General features: G+C 41.2%; 2 protein-coding genes across 3 annotated transcripts in view; one reads left to right on the top strand and one right to left on the bottom strand.

The window, feature by feature from the left end:
• LOC104596473 (methyltransferase C9orf114 protein) overlaps window positions 1–18,980 on the top strand; it is a 36,152-nt gene that overhangs the window by 16,466 nt on the left and 706 nt on the right. Inside the window, exons 6-10 of the mRNA XM_010257650.3 lie at window positions 2–80; window positions 18,092–18,207; window positions 18,311–18,390; window positions 18,578–18,647; window positions 18,840–18,917. Coding sequence (XP_010255952.1) covers window positions 2–80; window positions 18,092–18,207; window positions 18,311–18,390; window positions 18,578–18,647; window positions 18,840–18,917 — 423 coding nt within the window. The remainder of the gene's footprint in view (window position 1; window positions 81–18,091; window positions 18,208–18,310; window positions 18,391–18,577; window positions 18,648–18,839; window positions 18,918–18,980) is intronic.
• Window positions 3,602–9,151, bottom strand: LOC148804156 (uncharacterized). 2 transcript variants are annotated; one of them, XM_088895247.1, is made up of 2 exons: window positions 4,258–9,151; window positions 3,602–3,957 (listed from the first exon to the last, which is right to left on the bottom strand). In XM_088895247.1, exons 1-2 carry the CDS (start codon window positions 5,360–5,362, stop codon window positions 3,929–3,931), a joined length of 1,134 nt encoding a protein of 377 aa, XP_088751373.1. In that variant the 5' UTR covers window positions 5,363–9,151; the 3' UTR covers window positions 3,602–3,928. The 2 variants fall into 2 exon arrangements, with proteins under 2 accessions (XP_088751373.1, XP_088751372.1); XM_088895246.1 differs by having other exon boundaries at window positions 3,602–5,547; window positions 5,648–9,151.

The raw sequence follows: 18,980 nt of genomic DNA, 5'->3' as shown, positions 1-18,980 counted from the left end.
GAATGTTGTGGTCGACCAAGTACTTGAACCTGGAACTCGGGTAACCATTGCCATGGGCACCAACCGCCATTTGGATTCAGGTAAAGAATCAGTGGTCCTTAGCTATCAAAAAGAACTGGTGGTCAAATTTATAACCTCTTTGCAATTGTTTCTCAACAATGTCAAGTAGGTTAGGTTGTATTCCAGTTGTATTCTTTTATTTAATGATGAATAGCAGTGAAACGGATCTAATATCTTTTTAATACTTCCTCCCTCCACCTTGAAAGAGAAAGGGAACATGAAATAGAACAAATAATTTTCAAGTCCTGATGTGGTCAATAGGTCAAGTTATTTTTTAGATTTGCCTATTCTACATTATTGTTTCCTCCTCTACTTAAATTAGTTATATGATTGTTCAGTATTATTGATGATGGTCATCAAATTATCATCCTCTACTGTTAACAGTAAAGCTTGCAAATGTTTTTTAATGCAAGTTGTCAATCATCCATTTTAGTTCCTATTTTCTTTAACGTTAGCCAGGTAAACCTTACTTGACTCATCAAAGCCTTATTCCAACAATCCAACTATTTGGGGCTGGCTTTTACTATATATAAAAGCCCTTTATTAAAAGCAGGTCAAAGGGCTTTTACTATATGCTAGACAATCATCCATTTTATTAAAAGCCCTTTAACGTTAGCCAGGTAAACCTTACTTGACTCATCAAAGCCTTATTCCAACAATCCAACTATTTGGGGCTTGTTTTTACCATATATAAACCCTTTTAATAAAATGGATGTTTTAATCATTAACCAGGTCAAAGGGCTTTTAATAAATCTGATAGAATTCAGGTCTGCCTTAGAGTTCGGCCTGACTGAGTTCAGTTATGTAGAAGAAGAAAAGGTGATATAGAGAGAGAGAGAGAGAGAAAGAGAGAAGAGAAATTCTGGTTCGAACTGAAAGAGTCAACTTGACTTCTCCTAGTCGGCCAGTAAGTATTTATATTATTATTAAAACATAACTGAAAAGACCTATGTGCCCTTACTTAAGTTAAGAGCACTTGTTCCAACACAACCTTACAAATCAACAACATTAATCAAGGTATAAAGACAGAAATACCCCTACGCTAACACTCCCCCTCAAGCTAGTGAGTTACATATGTAGTCCATTCTTCCCCGACTCAAGCCTTTTGTAAATAAGTCAGCCCACTGATTTCCTGTATTAACATGTGTAGTGTCTAGCTCTCCATTCAGCACCTTCTCCCTCACAAAGTGACAGTCAACCTCAATGTGCTTGGTCCTTTCATGAAACACTGGATTAGAGGAGATATGAACTGCAGCCTGATTATCACAATAGAGCTTCATTGGAGTGTTAATGTTGTACCCTACTTCCTGTAGAAGGTTCCTTAGCCACACTAATTCACAAGCAGTGTACACCATAGCCCTATATTCTGCTTCTGCACTGCTTCTTGCCACAACCGTCTGCTTCTTACTTTTCCACGTTACCAGGTTACCTCCTAGAAATGTGCAATAGCTTGTAGTAGACCGCCTATCAGACATAGACCTGGCCCAATCAGCATCAGAATACCCTTCTATTTCAAGTTTTCCCCCACTCTTGTATATCAGACCGCGACTTAGAGCCCCTTTTAGATACTTCACAATTCTCAGAACTGCATTCCAATGAGGAATCAAAGGTCTTTGCATGAACTGGCTTACCACACTAACTGCAAATGAGATGTCTGGTTTGGTGATGGTTAGGTAGTTCAGTTTGCCCACAAGTCGTCGGTATCTGCCAGGGTCTTCAAACACTTCACCCATATCACTGCTTAGCTTGGTATTTGTGTCCATGGGTGTGTCAGCTGGTTTGGCACCCAACAAGCCTGTTTCTTCCAGCAAATCAAGCACATACTTCCTCTGGCACAGGTTAATCCCATACTTGGATCTCGCTACCTCTATCCCCAAGAAGTATTTCAGTTTACCCAGATCCTTTGTCTGAAAGTGATCCTGCAGATAAGTCTTCAGCCTATCAATACCAATATTATCATTCCCAGTAATAACAATATCATCTACATACACACAAACAGTATTTTTCCTTCCGGAGAGTCATGACTAAATACAGAATGGTCAACTTTGCACTGTTTCATACCAAACTTCTTTACCACCTCACTGAACCTACCAAACCATTCTCGAGGAGACTGTTTAAGCCCATATATAGCCTTCCTTAGTCTGCACACCTTACCATCCTCCCCCTGAGCAACAAACCCTGGAGGTTGCTCCATGTAGACCTCCTCGAGTAAGTCACCATGCAAAAAGGCATTCTTGATATCAAGCTGATATAGTGGTCACTCATACATGGCTGCAAGAGAGATCACAACACGAACTGACCCTATCTTAGCAACCAGTGAGAAGGTCTTTGTGTAGTCAATACCATAGGTTTGGGAGTACCCATTTGCAACTAATCGCGCTTTTAGGCGTTCAACACTACCATCAGGCAGATACTTAACCGTATAAACCCATTTACAACCAACAACTTGCTTCCCAGGAGGAAGAGCAGTGAGGTCCCAAGTATGATTATGATGAAGGGCTGAGAGTTCTTCTTCCATGGCACGACACCACCCTGGAGAGGCAAGGGCTTCCTGGACATCTTTAGGAACAATAACTGATGATAACAAGGTAACAAACTAGCGATGGGAAGCGGAAAGGTGAGTAAGAGAAACATAATTAGAAATGGGATGAAGGGTGCAAGTACGTTTATCTTTCCGCAAAGCAATGGGTAGATCAAGCTCAGATGCTAAGTGCGGGTCTGGTGCTGGATCCGTCGACGGAGATGTAGCCGGAGGAGTAGTAGCTGGTGCGTGTGGGCGATGTGTATACACATGACGGATAGGTGGGCGTTCAACAGGTGGTGGCATCGGAGGCAAGGATTTGGTCACGACTGGAACAAAGGAAGGAGGATCGACAACGGGAAGTGGAAGAGGAGGAGGTGATGAGAAGGAAGAAGCATCACCGGACCCCAAAAAGAACGGAGTAGACTCAAAGAAACTGACATCAACACACACAAAGGACTGTCGAGAACCAGGATGGTAACACCTATACCCTTTCTGGGTCCGAGAATAGCCAAGGAAGATGCATTTGAGAGAACGGGCATCGAACTTGTCATTCCTGGGACCTAGATTATGGACGAAACAAACACACCCAAAAACTCTCGACGTAAGAGGGAACGGAGACAAAGTGGGAAACAAGACCTGAAACGGAGAATGACCATCAAGGATGAACGTGGGCATCCGATTAATCAGAAAGAGGTAAGCACTGCATCACTCCAAAAGGGTTTGGGAACATGCATGTGATGCATTAGGGATCTTGCTGTTTCAAGGAGATGGCGATTCTTTCTTTTAGCCACCCCGTTTTGTTGTGGGGTCTAGGTACACGAGGTCTGATGTATAATGCCGTGTTGGTCCAGGTATTCCTGAAATGATGAGGATAAATATTCGCAGCCATTATCAGAACGAAAAACTTTGATGTGGGTACCAAATTGGTTACGAATCTCAGCATAAAATTTTTGGAAAATGGTAAACAATTCACTTATTTCTTTCATTAAATAGAGTCACGTCATCATTGAAAAATCATCCACAAAAATGACAAAATATCTGTATCCATTATATGACATCACTTTATAAGGACCCCAAACATCTGAATGAACTAAAGAAAAAGGACTTGACACACGGTTATCAACCCTAGAACTAAAGGGAACACGATGGTGTTTCCCAAACTGACACGACTCACAATCCAAAACAGAAAGCTGACTCAAGGACGGGACCAAGGACTTCAAGACTTTTAGCGATGGATGACCAAATCGGCAGTGCCACTGGAGAGGAGAAAGAGATGACTGAAGAGCTGTTGAGGTTCTACCACCACCACTGTCAAGATAATACAGTCCACCTGCTTCATGCCCTTCACCAATCTTCATCCCCGTCTTGAGATCCTGAAAAACACACAGAAGGATAAAAGGTAATGGAGCAGTTAAGTGATTTGGTCAGCTTACTAACAGACATAAGGTTAAAAGGCAATTTAGGAACATACAAAACTGAAGAGAGGGATACAGGATCTAGGTCAACATTACCAACACCACAAATTGAGGATGTGGAACCATTAGCAAGGGTGACAGATTGTGATGTTGAGCAATGAGATAAGGAGGAAAACACACTTGGAGTTCTAGTCATGTGATCGGAGGCTTCAGAGTTAATGATCCAGGGATTGGGTGTAGATGCTAGACAAGCCATACCTGAGTGAGCAAAAGTTGCCGTGTTCTGTTGTGATTGGATAAACCTCTCATATTCATCACGGGGAACACTCACCATCTCCTTCATGGGACCATCTGTGGATGTAGGAGGCATCTGGTCAGATGAATGATTCTCCTGTCTAAAGTTGGAACTTGAGTCACCGGTCGCGGCATGATTGGCCCAGGTTGAGGGAGGACCATGTAGATCATAACAATAGTTGATGGTATGTCCATCCATACCACAATGAGTGCACTTCCTCGGGCTTGAGCTACGTCCTCTACCACGGGCTCCCCCTGAGTCTCTGCTCCCAGTACGACCACCACCACGGTTATGAGTAGACCCACCATTGCCACTTCGGCCATATGCAGAACCACTACCACCACCACGGCCAGACTGAGCTCCCTGAGCTCCACCTCCAACACCACGGCCTCTCGATGCAGCAAAGGCAGATCTATCTAAGATATTAGAGTTCTCAGTAGATCTGATAGAAATCCTCCGGAGTCGAGCAAATACCTCTTCTAGGGACGGAAGAGCTGATCCCCCTAATATCTGAGCCCGTACTGGTTCATATTCAGACTTTAGTCCCACCAAAAATCTAGTCACATCAAGCTGCTCTCTCTGTTGTTGCTGAATCTTGACATCAAAAGTGAGAGGATGATAGACATTCAACTTATTATGTATGTTCCTCATGTTGGCATAGTACTCCTCAAGACTCTGATTGCCCTGTTGCAGGTTAAAGTACTCTTGATAAAGTTGATAAACTCTAGTTGTATTGTCCTTTTCCAAATACAATTTCTTCGCATGGTCCCACACATCTTTGGCAGTATCAAGGAACATGAAGTTCACACTAATCCTGGATTCCATACTGTTCCACAACCATGTGATGATCTGAGCATCCTCTTGCTCCCATTCTTCATACTCGTGAGAGTCAGAGGAGGGTTTCTCATCTCTGATGTGTTTTACCTTCTTCTTTGCCTTCAGAAAGACTTCAACGGATTTAGCCCAAGGCACATAATTCTCTCCATTTAATTTAATGGAGGTCATCTGAACATTCAGGTAGTCTGTAGGCACCATCACACTAGGTTTATAATCATTATGGTCTCCCATTATGTTATCACCAATTTTGCCCACTTGCTGAATTCTATTATCACTGAGATCTGCACACTACACACCACTAGGTCACACCTGTCACACTGATTTCAGCACTTGTTGTTGCTGAAAAGTGTGCTCACACCACAAACCCTACTCCTACAACTAACTGAAATCTTACCATTATATGATCATATCTCTTCCTTCAAAATGCACAAAGAAATCAGCATAAACCCTAGCATATGGTCTGAAACACACCTCCTATTTAATTCATAACAGATATCATGCACTGAAATCTCTTACCTTATCGCTGAAGTAACACCCATACGAGCAGGAAAGCAGTCCGTCCACACACGACAGCCGCTGCATACACACCAGCCACACACAACAGCCATTGCCCACACAGTTCGGCCCTCTATTCTTCCTCTACTAGGAGAGGGCGATCTTAGAAATCACAGCAACCGACCACATACGACTTGACTGGAGGCATAGAGACCTCCAAGAGAAGAGGGCGATCACTCCTTTTCAGCCCTCTACTAGATAGGGTGCGCAGAGAATGAACCCTAGGCAAGCAGAAATCTAGGCAGATTCAAGATGCTCTGATACCATGATAGAATTCAGGTCTGCCTTAGAGTTCGGCCTGTTCAGTTATGTAGAAGAAGAAAAGGTGATAGAGAGAGAGAGAGAGAGAAGAGAAAATTCTGGTTCGAACTGAAAGAGTCAACTTGACTTCTCCCAGTCGGCCAGTAAGTATTTATATTATTATTAAAACATAACTGAAAAGACCTATGTGCCCTTACTTAAGTTAAGAGCACTTGTTCCAACACAACCTTACAGATCAGCAACATTAATCAAGGTATAAAGACAGAAATACCCCTACGCTAACAAAATCTTACAATTCACTGATAAAAAAAAAAAAAACATGATTGTCTAGCATATCCAGGAAGCGAGACCCAAGGCCTTTGAAAGGACAAATCTTAGCAGCATGAGATGCATGATGCATCAAAGAAGCATAAAACAGCAGCTATCCATGAATTTATCAGTATTGATGTTTCCTAAGGTATACCTACTTTCTTTATCAATAGGTATACCAACTTATTTTACCAAAATAGGATAAGTAGAAGTCTGTTCACCAGTTTGCCAAAGAGGATGTTTCTGGCAATGGATTGATGTTTCTAGTGATGGGGATGAAAAAATCCGGCGATTGACAAGAAAAAGAGGATTGATGGGGGCATTATGGATGATGGTTGGGAACTGGTGAGTTAGAGGGGGAAGCATCAATGGTATGGTTTGAAAGAGGTATGAAGAAGTTCCCATTATGGGAAAGTGCTGCGGGAATTAATCTCCAAACACTATCAATAATAACATCACATGTTCCTTTTGGAATAGGAGAAAAATTACAGAGGGAAAGTAGTATGGAGGAAGGGAGGTTTCAGCAGACTGAGGCTCAAAGAAGATCTCTAAGGGTGGAAGCAAAGCAGTTCCTATTTGAAAGTTACAGGGTGAAAGGGAAGAAAACTTTAAAAATCAGAGAAATTAATATGGTCATGGTGTTGCTGGTAGGGGAAGAAGCATTGGTGTGGTTTCAGACTTTCATCGAAGATGCTGTTAAGGTGAGTAGGAAGTCTGAATACAAAGATTCAATTGAGATTAATGGCAGGAGGTATATAGCAGAAAGAAGGGTAAATCCTAAAGGAAGGTACGTGGTGCTTATGGAATTCTTTGGGGAAGGAAAAAAGCAGATGGTCTGCTTCCCTGAAGGTAAGAAATGGAAAGGCTGGGAAGAAGTTTCAGGGATTTTGAAGGACTTCATTACATGGGAAAAAGCTAGAGAAGAAAGTAGAAGGGAGCTAGTAGAAGAAACACGGGGTTTATGGAGACTCTACAGTGACAGAGCAGAAGGAACTGCCAGTAGAGGTAACAGAAATGCAGCTCATGGCTCAAGCAGCAAAGGACTGTAGAATGGTTTGCAACATGCACAAGAATGACTGGGAGAAGAAATTTATTGTTACCTTAACAGCCTCACTGAAGGACTGGAAGAGAATTGCTGAAGAGTTACTAAAGAAGCTGAAGTTAAACAGTACGGTTATTTTAACCCCCTTTGAAAAGTGTAAGGCCCTTCTAGAGGTAGTAGAAGAGAAAATGGAACTCCAGGCTATGTGTTGTTAATTGGAGTCAGCCTCTGTGACTGTCTCAAAATAGACTCCTCATTCTAACTCTAAGGATCTGCACGCGAGGGACGAAGTAATTGTTCAAATCTTGGGGCTACCGTTTCACCTATGGATTTCAGATGTTTTTGTCTCAATAGCTACTCTGTGTAAAGCAAGGTTAGAGGGTTTTTTTTGTTAAAGACCTCCACTCAGCTGCAGTATGTTTGAGTAATGTAAACTTGAAGATATCCCATGTTCAGTAAAGGTACTGGTTAATGGAATCTTTTATTCAGCAGCCATTGAAGCTGAGCTTTGGAGGCAGGGAAGAAGGGAAGAAGATGAGAAGGTAGAAGAAGAATGGCTACGTGGAAGAAGTCAAGTGGATGCAGGAAAGGAGAAAGGAAATTACACTGAAATGGCAAAGCAAAATCTGGGGAGAGGAAAAGGTGAATTAAAAGAGGAAGAGGTTTATAAGGCAAGGAAAGAAAGGGATGAGACACACGGCTGGTCTTATGCTGAGGTGCTGACCGATGGACCTAGACGTGTGAATCAGTCCCAATTTCAAATTTCAAAAGAAGGGGTGGGTCAGCCAGCTGGTGGATCAGATTTGAACAGAACTGAGCCATTAGGGTCAAAGGCTATTAACCCATCACGTGGCACTTTAAGTTATCACGTGATGGGTAATGAGAAAGATGGGCCTGGGCTGGTGAAACAGGGGTTGGGTAACTTAAAACTTAATTTGGGCTCAGTTATTGGGCCTCAAAGGGCAGCAGCTCATGACAACTTAAAAGGGCACGTGAGTCAGAAGGAAAGCCCTTTGATGGACGATAATATTGGTCCATCTTCTTCCTCTTCGATCAAGTCAGTGACAAAAGGAAACCGAAAATACCAGAGACAGTGTTCAGCAATGATCTGGGTACAGAGTAAAGGGAAAACTCTGGTTTCCCCTGAAAAGCGAAACCCAAAATTTAATAGGGAGAAGGTGCAGGAACCAGATTCAGAATTTGAAGAGAGTTCCAGCGAGGGCGAGTCAGACTTGAGTGAATACTCAAGCTTGGGCAGTATAGATCAAACAGTGCGGATTGATATAAACGAAGCAGAGAGTTTCAGCACTGAAGAACTGTTCTTGGGAGAAGAAAAGGAAAAGTCGACCAATACAAATGAAACAAAAGAATTTGGGCGGGCAGTACATGCAGTCGAAGTTGAGCAGATGACACTTTCCCCTGGATTAGAGAGACTACCTCCTGTGTTCCAGCAAGAACAGGATGCACAGGAAGTGAGACAAGAGGAAACTTTGAAGATGAGTATGGAGGCAATAGAGAGGGGTGCACTTGAAAAGGTTTTAAGCGCAACCAGAATTGTTAATGATCCCACTCCCACTCAACACAGGCAAATTTCAGGGGCTGATTCTGATTTTCTGGTCTCCAAAGAGGACTTCCCAACCACACTTGTCTTCGATCCTCATCCACTGTCTCCAAGTAAGTGTGTCCTTTCAGTTTTGGCTACTGATTTGTGTGCTCTGCCTGAAACAGGTACACCAGCTAACCAGCCTGATTGGTTAAGGAGAGAGGGTGGAGATGGGACTGTGAGATTAGAAGAGGGAGGGAAGAGGAAGTGGAAAGGATTTGGGGCTTAATTAGTGAGCTTCTTGAAGATTGGAAAAAAAGGAAGAGACAAGTTAGGAGGGTGTGCAACAAAAGGGTGACCCAACCTTAAGGGAGAATACAGAAGATAAAGGAATTCAGAAGACAAAGAAGCTTTCTAGAAAGAGTGAAGAAAAAAACAAAAAGCGGAAGAAGAAAAAGACAGAAGTGGAAAGGCTGATCCTTGATGTAGAGGGTGATATCGAATTTAGTGGGAGAGGAGATAGACGGAAGCAACAAAAGTAGGGAGGAAAAATAAAAAGAGGGTTCAAATTAAAAAGTGAAAACATGAAATTAATTAGTTGGAATGTAAGAGGTTTGGGGAGTACAAGGAAAAGGAGTGTGACAAAAGACCTAATAAAAAGAGAGGATCCTGATGTGGTAATGCTGCAAGAGACCAAATTAACAGAATTGGATCGAAGGTTAATCAGTAGTTTGTGGAGAGCGAGAGGAATAAGATGGGTTGAGGTTCCATCTTGGGGGGCTTCAAGGGGTATAGTGATTTTGTGGAAGGATGAAGTGCTTGAAGCAATGGAAGAATTGATAGGTAGGTATACTATATCAGTAAAATTCAAGAGCGTGGAGGATGGATTCAATTGGGTTTTAACTAATGTCTATGGACCAAATACTTATAGAGAGATAAGTGATATGTGGGAGGAACTGTATGCAATTTGGGGTTTGTGGGAAGGTGCTTGGTGTTTGGGAAGGGACTTCAATGTGATAAGATTTTCCAATGAAACTTCTATTCCCAATCAGTCTATCATCACTAGTATGAGGAAATTTAATGAATTCAGACTTCTGTGAATTGAAGGAGATCTCCTTGTTGCAATCCAATTTCACTTGGTCCATTTTTTAGGAAAACCCACTATGCTCTAAGCTAGATTTCTGTTCAATAGAGGATGGGAAAATCATTGGGAAGGTTTGGTTTCCAGGGTGTTGCCTAGAGTCACTTTAGATCACCACCCCATTAGATTAGGAACAAAAATCTTCTTGCATGGCCCTACTTCTTTCAAATTTGAAAACATGTGGTTGACGCATCCGGATTTTATTCGGAAAGTGGAGGATTGGTGGAAGGAGGATCTAAGAGGAATAAGGTGGGAAGGAATCAAATTCCATAAGAAATTGCAAAGACTAAGATCTAAAATAAAGGAGTGGAATAGGGATCGTTTTGGAAGGTTAGAAGAAAGGAAACTGACTCTAATTTTCCAGATTGAAGAGTTGGACAATGTGGAAATTGAGAGAAATCTCCGTGCGGAAGAGAGGGATTTAAGATGGAAATCAAAAAAGGAATTGGAAAAGGTCCTCAAGAGAGAGGAAATATCTTGGAGACAAAAGTCAAGACAAAAATGGATAAAGGAAGGGGATGGAAATACACAATTCTTTCATGCGATCGCCAGTGGAAGAAGGCGCAAAAACTATGGCTAGGTTGGAAATCAATGGAGAGCTAATCTCAAATCAAGATGAAATTGCCAAAATCTTTGTGGACCACTTTAAATCCCTTTACAGGAGACCTCTGGAGGATAGATTGAGATTAGAAGGTTTGGAGTGGCCTTTGCTAGATGAGGAGGCAGAAAATTGGCTGGAAAGAGATTTTGAGGAAGAAGAAATAAGAAAGGCATTGTTCTCCATGAATAGGTCTAAAGCACCAAGCCTAGATGGATTCACAATGGCTTTCTATTAGGATTGTTAGGAAGTGTTGAAAGATGATTTACTGAAAGTCTTTAAGGAATTCTCAAATACACATATTGTTAGCCTTGGAGTTAATGCAACTTTCTTGGCCTTGATACCAAAGAAAGGTGATGCTAGCCATCCAAAGGATTTCCGACCCATTAGTTTAGTGACTAGTGTTCACAAGATAATTGCTAAAGTCCTATCATTGAGGATCAAAGTAATTCTCCCTTCCCCATCAGTCAGTATCAAGGAGCTTTTGTTCAAGGGAGACAAATAGTTGATCAAATTCTAATAACCAATGAATGTGTAGAGGAGATGAAGAGATCTAGGAAGGAAGGTTTTGTATGCAAATTGGACTTAGAAAAGACCTATGATATGGTGGATTGGGGTTTTTTGAAAGAAGTTCTGCATCAACGGGGGTTTGGGGAGAGATGGTGCAATTGGATGCTTGGGTGTGTACGATCTTGTCATTTTTCTATCCTTGTTAATGGAGTGGTAAAAGACTTCTTCCCAGCTTGCAGAGGGTTAAGGCAAGGTGATCCCCTATCACCCTTCCTTTTTACTTTAGTGGCAGATGTCTTTAGTAGACTTCACTCTACGGAAAATAGAGAAGATGAATTTAGGGGTTGGAGAGTGGGTAGAGACAATGTCCCACTTACTCATCTCCAATTTGCAGATGATATCATTATTTTTTGTGAAGGAGGAGACATTAGGAAAGTTAAGAGATTGAAAAATCTAATCAAGAAGTTTGAAAAAGTGTCAAATATGAAAATCAATTTGGAGAAGAGTTGCATAGCAAGGATTAATATGGAGGGGACAGTCCTACATAGGATAGAAGATTGCTTAGAATGTCATATCACCCCATGGCCTCAGACCTACCTAGGGCTTCCCCTAGGTGCAAACCCGAAGAAAAGTAGGTTTTGGATCCCAATTATAGAAAGATGTAAAAAGAGATTGGCTGCTTGGAAGAGAAGTTACATCTCTTTGGGAGGTAGGATCACTCTGATAAAATCTACTCTGGCTAACCTTCTGTCTTTAGGATTCCACCAAGAGAAGAAAAGACTAGAAAGGACCACTTAATAAAATGGGAGGTTGTGTGTAAAAGAAAGGAAGAAGGTGGTTTAGGTCTAGGGAATGTAAGGAAGAAGAATACAGCTCTGTTAGGGAAATGGTTATGGAGATGGCTTCTTGAGAGAGAAAATTTGTGGGTTGAAGTAGTGACAAGTATACATGGTAGATTGGAGAATGGCTGGGATGCTGGTGTATCGTGTAGGGCTACCTTGGCAGCACCTTGGAAAGCAATTCATAGCCTCCTCCCTCAATTTCTCAGGTACATTAGGTATGGTGTTGGCTCAGGGAATTTAATTCGATTCTGGGAAGACACTTGGTTTGGTGACCGGCCTTTAAAGGAGGTTTTTCCTTCTTTGTATTCTATTTCGTTGTATAAAAATAAGGTCATTTCAAATTTTTTGGTTCTTCCTTCTTTGCTTTTGAGTCTTAATTTGGATTTCGGATTTCTTAGGGGTTTGAGGGATGAGGAGGCAACTTGTTTGTCAAAGCTTCTCCTTCTCCTTGATAGTGTTTTCTTAGAGCTTTCTTGTCTAGATAGAAGAATTCGGTTCCCAAGTTCTAAAGGTTCCTTTTCTTGTGCTTCCTTTTTTAAAGCTCTTTGTCAGTCCTCTTCCTCTTTGTCTTTTCCTTGGAAGAAGTGTGGTTCCCGTTGATTCCTCCTAAAATTCAGGCCTTCTGTTGGGAAGTGGCTCTTGGGAAAATTAACACTCTGGATTATTTGCAAAAGAAGAGGCCTTTTCTGTGTATTTCCCCTGAATTGGTGCACTCTATGCAAATCTGATGGTGAATCTTGTTACCATTTACTAATTTCTTGTTCATTTGCTACAGATGTATGGGATTGGTTTTTCTCTTTGTTTGGGTGCAGGTGGAATATGCCAACGGAGATAAAAATGCTGTTTGACCCATCTACCTTTGTGTTACCGAAGAAGAGGGGAAGAGTAATGTGGAGGTACACTAGAGCAGTAGTGGTATGGACCTTGTGGGAAGAAAGAAATGCCAGAATTTTTCAAAAGAAAGAAAGGAGCAAACGAAAAATTGTGGAGTGTGTAATGACTTGGGTTATACATTGGCTACAAATAGTGGAACTATTCAAAAATTTCACATTTGATGGTATTTGGAGGAATTGTTCATTAATGGCTTCTAGCTCAATGCAGAAGGTTAAGGCAAGGCTGGTTTGGGCTCCTCCCTTTGAAGGATTTCTGAAATTAAACTTCGATTGGAGTAGTCAAGACAACCCAAGCCCAGTTGGAATAGGAGGGGTCATCAGAGACAAGGAAGGAAAATTAAGAGCACTCTTCTCAGGACGAGTGGGGAATGGAGACTCCTTAAAGGCAAAATTGTACGCAGCCCTACAAGGTGTACAAATTGCAAGAGAGTTAGGATTGGAAAATTTGGTGATAGAAGGGGACTCCAAGGTGGTGGTGGGTTAGCTAAAAAACCCAGATTCAGTGATCTGGGCTTACAGAAATGAATTGAAGAAATTCAATTGGTTAACTCAGCAGATGGAGGTAACTATACAGTGGGTAGGGAGGGAGGCAAATGCTTTTGCTGATTCTCTAGCTAAACAAGGGGTAACTAGGGAGCTGTTGTACTGGGCCCAATTGTAAATTTATGATGTTTCTGTATCAATGAGTGAGGCTGCACCTCGTGCCTCATTTTGGGATGCTTGTAACGAATTATTCATCATTTGCTTCTAATGAAATCAATTGAATTTTATCTATCAAAAAAAAGTTCCCATATGGGAAGGGTGGTGGTGGAGAATGAAGTGCTGGTGGGTGGTTTAGGTGGAGAATGAAGTGGGAGGAATGCCTTCAACAACTTGGTGCGAGTGTTTGACAATGGAAATTTTTGGCGAAGTCAAGATGTGGAAACGAGGACGTTAAGCTCTACGGTGAGTTAAGTTGCGTGGCTTGGTCGAGATTTGGAGCAGAGAGGTGCGGGGCCTCCTTTGTGGAGAGGGCAAGTTTATTGAGGTGGTTGACAGAGGGGAAGGTGATCATATTCTTTTATCAGAAGCGATGACTTTCATTAAAGATAATTTAAAACTGAAATACAAAAGTCAACCCCTATTAGAAGAGGTTGATCCAATAAACATCAAACATTACAGCACTGTCCAATAAAGTCTCTCCCTCACAGTCCCTTGTTTCGCTAAGGCATCAACAAAACCATTTGCTGATCTCCTTACCCACTTGAAACAAACACCCACCTCCCTTGTTATGCTAAGTATTTCCCTGATCAGCTATCTATATTGGCCAGTTTTACTCCTTGATGTTGTGCCAAGATTTCTGCTCTTAAGGAATCTCCAACTCCAACTAGGCCTGAATACAGAGCCATTATCTTGCCTTCATTATCTTTGAAAACATCTCCTATACCAGATGGGCCCGGATTACCTATAGAGCTTATATCAAAGTTTAGTTTTACCCTTTGTTGTGTTGGTGGGGACCAAACTTCCTATACCACAACTTTGGAAGAAGTTGTAGCTGCCACAATACCCCAATTTCTATAAATGTCTTCAGATGAGAGGCCTTAAAAAGATCACAAGATTTCAACCAATGGATAATCTTAGTGGTTATCTTCCTTGGATCTACAACTACCTTTGAAGATCCTATTATTTCTTTCCTCCCACACTAACCACAATACAACAACTCTAGTGACTCTCCACATAACCCTTCCATGGACCTTTTGGTTGCCTGCAAAAAAGATGGATCAAAGAGGTTCACCACACTCAGGGGGGGGGGAGTCCACCTGCAACCAAGGAGAGAAGAGAACCAAGACCAAATAAAGAACACAAAGGGGCATGAGATTAGTAAGTGTGAGATTGTCTCACTAGAACCCAAGCAGAGACTACAAACATGGGGGGAGAGGCACATATTTGGCCTCTTTTGTTTTGCAATAAATCCAAGGTATTGATTTTTTGGAGTGCCACTTCCTAGAAAAGGCCTAAATTTTTGGAGGTATAGAGCTACCCACACCTCCTTTGAAGGAAAGCTCCCTGCAAGGTTAGAGGTCTGAAGCAAAATGTTGTAGAAAGAAAAGTAATTGAAAAAAAAAAACCAAAAGGGGAAGGTTTCCAAATTTTGCTATCCCTACAAGACTGATCTAGAAGGACTTCCCCTAACTGAGTAATCAAATCATCAACCATCCCCATTTCAGAATCCCTTAGACCTCTTCTCAAGCCCAAGTCCCAGGAGTTATCGACAAACACTAAAGAGATCACTTTTCTTTTGTTTTCTGTCAAGGAATAAACAGAAGGGAATCTATCTCTAAGGGAGTTTTCACCAACCCAAACGTCTTCCCAAAACAAGACTTTATTTCCCTTGCAAACATCATATTTGAAATAAGGGAGCATAAGAGGCAAAATACCTTGAATAGCTTTCCAAGGAGAAAATCAAGAAGCTCTAAGGTCGAGTCCTGCATCCCAGCCGTTATCTACCAATTCATGGATACTAAACAATCACTCTTGACCAAAGTTTGTCGTGTTCCATCGGTAGCCTCCAAATCCATTTCCCCAACAAATTTGTATTTCTTAAGTAATCCTTCTTAGTGTTCCCTGGTTTCCACAAGAAATCCCTCATTATCTTCTCTAATTGGTTTGCTACTTTCATTGGTACTCTAAAGGTAGACAGAAAATAAACCAGCAAGTTGGCCAAGGTTGACTTAATTAAGGTTATCCTACCCCCTAAAGAGATGTAATTCCTCTTCCAATTTGCTAACCTCTTGGAAAATCTTTCAATCACAGGGTACCAAAAGCTCTCAACCATTGGGTTCCCTCCCAATGGTAGCCCCAAATATTGTAATGGCCAGTCCTCTACTTCACACCCCAATATCCTAGCTAGGGAATCCACCTCCTCTTGAGGGGAAGGTGATCATGAAAGCGAGTACATAGTGCTTTTATCTAATCTTTGATGGAAAAGGGGACATTAAAAGAAAGGAGTTCTTAAAAGTATGTTTGGTCTGTACAATGGATACAAACTTCTCTATAGAAGAGATGCAGGGGTGGGCCTTAAGAAACTGGGGGTTGACGGTGGGAATCATAGTAAGAAGAATGGCGATAACCAAATTCCTATTCATACTACCTTACTCGAAAGTGGCAAGGAGAATTCTAAGGTCAGGGGCAATAAATGTAGGAGGTGTCTTGTTACATTTATAGTGTGGAAGGAGATGGATGGTTGCTGGAGGATGGAGACTGGTCCCCTGGACTCGTAGAGGATACCTGGAGACCAGTCCCCCGGTCTCCTCACTTATGGAGTGAGGAGATGGTGAAGAAGATAGGGGACTTATGCGGAGGATACCTGGAGACAAACAATTTGGTAGAGGCAAAAGAAACAGTGGAGTGGGTGTCCACCAGCAGCTCCGACGAAGGACACCATTGAAGCAGAAGGGGAGTGGAAGTTGATGGTTTTGAAGGGGGGAGGCATAGGGGAAGAAGTGTATATGTTTCTTTTTTGATATTAATACAATACTGTATATGTTAAATCATGATTTTCAAAACCGGACAGGACCAGACGGTTGGACCGAAATGATCAATTCCGTTTTATCCCAAAACTGCTTTTTGGCCAAAAACATTGATTTGGTCAGCAAACCGCTGACTCCGGCAGTCGAACCATTGACTCAGACAACAGTTTTTGGCCTTTTTTTTGTTTTTTTGTTTTATTTTTTCTATCAGAATGGGCAGTCTGTTCAGACCGGATGGTCGGACCGTTTGACCTGGGAACTGGACCCTAGAATGGTTCCCTATCCGGACTGGTTTTAAAAACCTCGTGCTAAATTATGGGCAGACTGTATATGTTTCTTTTTTGATATTAATACAATACTTTCCTTCTCAGGCAAAAAAATAGCAGTTATCCAGGGAGGGATGCTTTGAAACACAACTCTCTCCCCAGTCCCCACCCCTCCACTAGCTGGGCTATGGGTTGCCTATTAGAGAGTTTACCAATCTTCTAATATATGCTCTGTAGAAACTAGAACTCTAGCTTGTATATCATATTGTCCGAATATCTGAGGTTCCTCACTTCACCCTGAACCTACCAACTAATGACTATATGTTAATCATTCACAATCTCAGATACTACAGCCCATGAAACCCATGAATTGTAGGCCTCAAAGTGAGTCTACTGGTTGGTTGGGCCTAAAAATAATACCTCGGGATAGAATTCTGGCACATCACTACTAAAGACATATCCTATTCCCAAGGTCCTAAGTTCTCTTAGGAGCAGCTATGCACTAGAGATATGCATAGAGATTTCTCTCTAGATGGCATAAGTAGGACTGGCAAAGGCAAGTAATCTAAATCCAGACAAATTATCAATCAAATTGGAATCCCAACACTCCCCTTGGCAGCAGTTGGCACAGCAGAACACCCCAAGTAGTAATTTTAAATAAGCGATAATCACTGTATCTCTGGCATATCACCATATAATCTTTCCCCTTGCATCACCTTATAATTTTCCCCTTTCCTCCTAAGATTGAAAAGTTCAGCTGTAAAGAGAGACATGATGTCCACTGTATGCTGCTATTGATCCTTGAGGAGAGCAAGAAAGTGGCTTCAGAGACACACACAAGAGATAAAGAAAGGAAGTGGCTTCTGGTAATTGAGATTGAAATTAAAGTTAGCAAATTGCTGGGGCTATCTTTTCTGGGAGGGGAAGAATTTGCAAGAAATCCTTCCAGGAATTGGAAAAGAAGTATCCTTTGGACAAGGAAAGTTCTATCGGGGAGTTTTGAGTAGTAAATTGAGGCTGGAATTCGAGGGCTAGGGGAAGATTGATTTGGGTCCTTATGGGTCTGGTATGGGCAGTGAGGTTTCTTGATCTCTTAAGGGGTGGGGAAGGAAAAAAGGTTGTATTTCAAGTGGCTGGAGGGATCTGACACTTGGGTCTTAAGGTTTTTCTTTTTTCTTGTGGGTGATATCTTAATCACCTCTTTTGTGTCTTCTTTTTCTTATTCCTAATAAAATTTCCTTTTTTATTTATTACCAAAATAATATTGGTATGTGAAAATTTTCCAAACATTCTTAAATTAATATTTAGTATGACTGGTTTGAATTTCCTCTATGATTTCGGAAAAAATGCTGTTACTGTGGAGTGGCAGTGGCATTTTACTTTGGCTTTATATTTTCATGACCAGAATATATTGGTTTTGTCATCCATATATAAAGGAACTTACTAGTTCATACTCTGGGATTTAAGACCCCCGTATCTGAATTTATCTAGATTGTTTGCTGAAAGTTGCATCATCCTCCAAGCCTAGAGAAGCAGGATTCTATTGGGGGTACAAAGTGCGATATGCTTCGAATCTCAGTTCTGTGTTTAAAGAATGCCCATATAAGGTATTCATTTTCTTTCCATTTCTCTTGTTTTGTTTAATCCATATAATTAACTCGATTAACTAGTTAGAAAATTTTCATGTGTAACTTAATTTCTTTTGTATAGGGTGGATATGATCATATAATTGGAACTTCAGAGCATGGTCTCACTATTAATTCATCAGAGCTGAATCTGCCTAAATTCAGGTACTGTATATATAAATGCAGCAGAGTGGCTGTAACTATATATTCTTAGGAAAAACAATGCTACACACACATATGCACAACATAGTAACTATATTTTCTATGCATGTCTATAAATGAAGCATGACAGCTATATCCTTTGTAATACAGTTCGGATATTGATAACAGTATTAACTTATGGCACATATAGGCACCTATTGATTGCTTTTGGTGGACTTGCTGGGTTGGAAGAGAGCATTGAAGAAGACAATGAGCTTAAGGTATGACATGGCATGCACTAAATTGGTCTGAAGTCTTCTGGTGTTTTTATGAGTTGACATTTTACATCAACTTTTCAAATGTCAAATTCACAGTACAAGTACTTCGAATTGCTTGTAATATTGCTTATAACTGCTTTACTGAGATTGCTATAATTATAAGCATCATTTAAACTCTTTCTTATTTGTTTGCAGGGAGAGAATGTAAGAGAGGTGTTTGAGTCCTACTTGAATACATGCCCTCACCAAGGGAGTAGAACAATACGAACTGAGGTACCTTTTGATCATTGATCTTTTCCTTTCCTTATCTATTATCAATCTTTTGCTAACTGCATC

This window comes from Nelumbo nucifera, chromosome 1 (genome assembly GCF_055504915.1).
Source record: "Nelumbo nucifera cultivar China Antique chromosome 1, China Antique-T2T, whole genome shotgun sequence".
NCBI classification, from domain to species: Eukaryota; Viridiplantae; Streptophyta; class Magnoliopsida; order Proteales; family Nelumbonaceae; genus Nelumbo; species Nelumbo nucifera.
Note: the sequence above shows the minus strand (reverse complement) of the source record. Positions and strands in the feature narration are given on the sequence as shown.